Source organism: Melospiza melodia, chromosome 21 (genome assembly GCF_035770615.1).
Source record: "Melospiza melodia melodia isolate bMelMel2 chromosome 21, bMelMel2.pri, whole genome shotgun sequence".
Lineage (NCBI taxonomy): Eukaryota > Metazoa > Chordata > Aves > Passeriformes > Passerellidae > Melospiza > Melospiza melodia.
Window position 1 is genome coordinate 13,457,890 of NC_086214.1, and position 4,801 is coordinate 13,462,690.

General features: G+C 57.8%; 1 protein-coding gene across 2 annotated transcripts; it reads left to right on the forward strand.

The window, feature by feature from the left end:
- The first annotated feature begins 922 nt into the window (after nucleotides 1-922).
- Nucleotides 923-3,216, forward strand: MRPS23 (mitochondrial ribosomal protein S23). 2 transcript variants are annotated; one of them, XM_063173654.1, is made up of 5 exons: nucleotides 923-1,036; nucleotides 1,123-1,287; nucleotides 2,071-2,148; nucleotides 2,255-2,378; nucleotides 2,863-3,216. In XM_063173654.1, exons 1-5 carry the CDS (start codon nucleotides 984-986, stop codon nucleotides 2,977-2,979), a joined length of 537 nt encoding a protein of 178 aa, XP_063029724.1. In that variant the 5' UTR covers nucleotides 923-983; the 3' UTR covers nucleotides 2,980-3,216. The 2 variants fall into 2 exon arrangements, with proteins under 2 accessions (XP_063029724.1, XP_063029725.1); XM_063173655.1 differs by lacking the exon at nucleotides 2,071-2,148 and having other exon boundaries at nucleotides 2,204-2,378.
- Nucleotides 3,217-4,801: the final 1,585 nt, after the last annotated feature.

The window sequence follows — 4,801 nt, forward strand, 5'->3', positions numbered from 1 at the left end:
GGGCTCTGCTCTGCATTGCTGCTCTCCCTGCAGGGACAGGGGCTCTGCTCTCCATTGCTGCTGCTCTCCCTGCTCTCCCTGCAGGGACAGGGGCTCTGCTCTCCATTGCTGCTGCTCTCCCTGCTCTCCCTGCAGGGACAGGGGCTCTGCTCTCCATTGCTGCTCTCCCTGCAGGGACAGGGGCTCCGATCCCGGCCGGGGATCCTGCCGGCCCTCGGTGTGCCATGGAAGCGTGCTGCCCCCTTCCTTCGGCAGCCTGCGAGCGGGAGCGGGATGGGATGGGATGGGATGGGATGGGATGGGATGGGATGGGATGGGATGGGATGGGATGGGATGTGCTTTCCTTCCTTGCCCTCGGTTCCCGAGCTGCACCCGGAGCCCGGGAAGGGCCGCCTGCAGGGAGGATGGAGCTGCTGGGGCTGGGACACAGCCTGGGACGCTCTGGGGCCGCACTCCGCCTGCTGGGGCTGTCCGGGGCGGGGTGCGGCCATGGGCAGCCCCGGGCAGGGCTGGTGTGGGTCACCCTGTCCCTTGATGTGGATCCCATGTCTCCTGTGCAGATCCCACCGTGAGGGTGGCACTGTGAGGGGTGTCTGAGGGATGACACTGTGGGGGTGGCACTGTGAGGGACAGCAGTGGGACACGGCTGCGGGCCCAGCCATTCTGTGACACCGCACCAGCAAACAACAGGAGGCGAGGCTGCCCCGAGCCCCGGGACTGCTGGCGCTGCCCGGGCTGGGGCCGAGGCTGTCGGGACACACCGGGGCCGGTCGCGTCTGTCGCGACAGCGCCAAACGCACGGGGGCGAGCCGGCTCGGCCATCGGCTGGCGCTGCCTGGGCACCTTCCCCCGCCGTCGCTCGGCACTCGGCCGCGTGCCCTGGCGGGCGCTCCGGTTCCGGTTCAGTTCCCGTTCCGTTTCCGGTTCCGCTTCCGGGAGCGGGCAGCACCGGCCGGGCTCGGGGCCCGTGCGGCGGGGCCGCCATGGCCGCCACGGCCGGGAGCCGCACGCAGAAGATCGGGAGCGTCTTCAGCCGGTGCGGGGGGGTTCAGCCGGGCCGGTTGCCGGTTCTCCGTGAGCGCGGCCCGCCGAGCCCCCCCCTGAGCCGCGTGTCGCCCGCAGGACGCGGAACCTGGTGCGCATCGGGCTGCTGCGGAAGCCGCTGTGGCTGGACGTGTACGCCGCGTTCCCGCCGCTGCGGGAGCCCGTGTACCGCGTGCCGCGGCCGCGCTACGGGAGCGGGGACCCCATCGCAGCCGTGCTCTACCGGGAGGACACCGTGCGGGCGTGCGTGCGGGAACCGGGGAACCGGGGGGGTTGGGTACACCGGGGTTGTTTGTTTTGTTAATAAATCGGGGGGGGTTTAAAGAATAAATAGGGGTGGGTTTGGGGATAAATCAGGGTGATTTTTTTAAATAAATCGGGGTTGTTTTTTGGCATAAATCGGGGGTGATTTTTTTAATAAATCGAGGTGGTTTTGGGGATAAATTTGGGCGGTTTTTTAATAAATCGGGGTGGGTTTTTTAAAATAAATTGCGGTGGTTTTTTTTTAATGGTTTTTGGGACAAATTGGGGTGGGGTTTTTTTTTAACAAATCAGGGTTTTTTAATAAATTAGGGTGGGGTTTTTTTTAATAAATCAGGGTGGTTTTGGGGATAAATGGGGGTGGTTTTTGGGATAAATGGGGGTGATTTTTCTGCCCTGCCCTGTGTTTCTAATGGAGGTGGAGGGTCCTCTGGGCTCCAGAGCTGCTCTGAACCACGGCTGCTGTGATTAACCTGAATTTATTAACACAGTTTACAAAGAAGCTCTGTGGAATCCCAGAGAGGTTTGGGCTGCCAGGGCCCCTGAAGGGGGCCAGCTCCAGTGCCAGCTCCAGTGCCACCCCTGCCATGGCAGGGACACCTCCCACTGTCCCTCCAAGCCCCAGTGTCCAGCCTGGGGCCCTGCCAGGTGTTCATAAAGGCTCCTGAGAGAAGGAGGAACAGTTCTGTGCATGCTCTGACTGTGCTCTGTCTGTTTACTCCTGATTTAGTTGCACAATCTCAACAGTTTTCCTTTTCTGAGCAGGAAGTTTTACAAAGTTTATGGCAGTGGCCCCAAACCTTTTGACCTGACTCAGTTAAACTTCAAATCCACCTGCCAGAGGTAAGGTGGTAATCAAACCAGAAAGGTTCCTGAGGCTGCCCCTTCTCCCCTTCAGTCAGGGAGCCAGAGCATCTCCTGAGTGTAAAACAGCAACTTTGCTGCCCAGGTTTGTTGAGAAATACAATGAACTGAAGGAAGAGGGGAAGATTGAAGAGGAGAAATTGTTTGAAGAAACAGGAAAAGCCCTTTTGGCCAGTGGGATCCTGTTACAGAGAAGAGGAGTGGACAGAGTGAGTAAGAAATATCCAGAGTTCCTTGGCTGGGGGATTGACAAAACTCCCCTCCCAGGCCCTCAGTGCTGAGTGAATGAAACCCTCAGCACAGCAGGCACACGCCTGGTGGTCCTGAAATGCCTTTGCTGTGCAGAGAACACTTTCCTCCTGGCCATGAACAGCTCTGGCCAAGGCTGAGGCACCTGGGGGGCCAGAAAAGATGTTTTTCTGGGGATTAAATTGAATAACCATTCAAATAATCCATGGTGTATCTGTATAGAGCATTTGTGTATTTGCTGTTGTATCTTGAATTTTCCCGTGTTTAGCTGGAGCTCAGCAGCCTCTCTGCAGGGTGGTGACATTTTTTTTTGTGCTGTGCCTCCACAGCAATCTCAGCGTGAATTAAACTCCTTTTGGGCACACAGAGGGCTGCTGCTCCCCTCAGTCACCCTTCAGAGGCTTTCCCCCCTGTTTGATGGGATCTTTGCTGTCCTTCCTGCAGGGTGCTGCACCCAGGGATGCTGCCTCACAGCCCCAGCTCCAGGACAAGAGGAAGGACGGGCAGGAGCAGCCACCAGAGCTGGCAGGGACACAGAAGGACAGTCCCTGTCCCTCCTGACAGCCCTGTCACCCCAGGAGCCACCTGCAGCCCTCCCTGGGGACATTTCCCTGAGGAACAGGGTCCTGGTGCCCTCCAGGCTCCTCCGTGGCACACTGGCTCCCCTCTGTCCAGCTCCACATTGATAAACTCACAGATAATCTTATTTTGTTTAATGTTCACAACTGTTTTCTGAAATCGAGTTGGAAAACGCCGAGTGTAAAAGTGGAAAATTAAAACGTTTCCTTTAAAATTGGAGTTGTGCCTGCTCAGGTGTCTGGTGTGCAGTAGTGAAGATGTTTCCTGCTGGGGGAATGCAGATCCTGTGTGATGTGTTCCAGCAGCTGTCTCAAGTGTCATCTTTTTATAGCTGATTGAGGAAAGCTGCTATTTATGGCAGTGCTGTAATGTGCTCTTCCCATCCCACCATTTCCTTGAATTCAGAGTGGGATGAGGGCTGCCACTACAGAAAGCTGGGAGCTGGCAGTTTTTAGTGGCTCCTGATGGAATTGGCCCCCTCGGCAGAGTGGACGTGGGATGTTGCAGCTGTTTGCTGAGGGAAGGGTGATGCTGCAGGGACAGAAATCACGGCCAGCCTCGCAGGGATTGGGAGGGGTTCTGTCTGGGCTGCACATCCAGGGCTGCCTGATCTCTCACTGAACATTTGACTCGGGCTCTATGAAATGCAAACTGGTTTGTGTCTCTTTCTTTGAGATTTTTGTTGTTTTTCTTTCGTTTGTGATTCTTTAACATCCCAGACTGGCACCGCCCCGCTCCCAGGTGTGACTGATGTCCAGCCCCTCCCTCCCTCCCTGCCCAGGTTGGTGCTGCTGCTGCTGGGTGGGAGGCAGGAGAGCTGGGTGGCAGTGAAAAGTGGGCGTGAAATGCCCCTGGTTTGGTTTCTGTGCCTCCCTTCACTCCTGGCAGCAGTGTGAGTGCAGAACAGCTCAGTTATCCTTGGGAGGTCAAACTTCCCTCCCAGTTCTGCTCCTGGAGAAGAGCTAAACCCTCTCGGGGTTTGTTACAGAGGGTAAAGATCCCCGTGTTTTAGCACTGATCCATTTCCACATCCAGCAATAACATTGAGTTTGGAGCCCTCCAAAGCCCTGGGGTGTGCCCTGAACGAGCTGCTGTGCAGAGCACCTGAGGAGAAAGTTGGGATTGGTTTTATTTTGCGTTGAAAAAGCCAATCCCCTTGGGTTTGCCCTCGGGGGCAGCTGCGAGCCGGGGCAGTGAACTGAGGAGTTTTCCTGCTCGTGCCCGCCTGGGGCGGTGATGGGCCCCAGCTGCAGGTGGTTAATTACCAGGTGGTTAATGACCATGGCCGCAGGTGAGGGCGGTTGGGGCTGATTGCCCAGGAGCCAAAGCCCGGCAGGGCAGGGCAGGAGGCTGCGGTGTGAGGGGCGGCCGGGTGCGGGGGAGCTCCGTGCCCTGGCCCGCTCCTGGCCCAGCGCTTCGTGCTGCGCTGCCCTGCCGAGAGCACCCCGGGCTTCCCGAACAGGTACGTGGCTAAAGGTGCGGCAGAACCTGGAGATCTGTGTGGGATAACCTGGAAATCTGTGTGGGAAATCTGTGCGGGATAACGTGGAGATCTGTGTGGGAAAACTGTGCGGGATAACGTGGAAATCTGTGTGGGAAATCTGTGCGGGACCCTGTGTTTCAGTGGAGGGGAGAGAGGGAGGGAAGGAGACTTGTGCCACGGTGTGAATGTGGGAGTGCTCTGCTGGAGGCTGCCAGGGCAGGGCAGGCTGTGGGCGATGGAGAAGTGCTTGGAACGTGGAGAAGTGTTTCAGCGCCGTGGATTTGCTCTGTCTGGTGGTGCCGGGGATCCCCACGGGGTTGG

What these genes read in the sequence shown, in the direction of transcription:
- MRPS23 (XM_063173654.1), top strand. Translation starts at nt 984, where the DNA reads ATGGCCGCCACGGCCGGGAGCCGCACGCAGAAGATCGGGAGCGTCTTC. An exon ending in CGGGAGGACACCGTGCGGGC is followed by an intron (nt 1,288 to 2,070) that starts GTGCGTGCGGGA and finishes TTTTCTGAGCAG; the next exon opens with GAAGTTTTACAAAGTTTATG. An exon ending in TTCAAATCCACCTGCCAGAG is followed by an intron (nt 2,149 to 2,254) that starts GTAAGGTGGTAA and finishes TTTGCTGCCCAG; the next exon opens with GTTTGTTGAGAAATACAATG.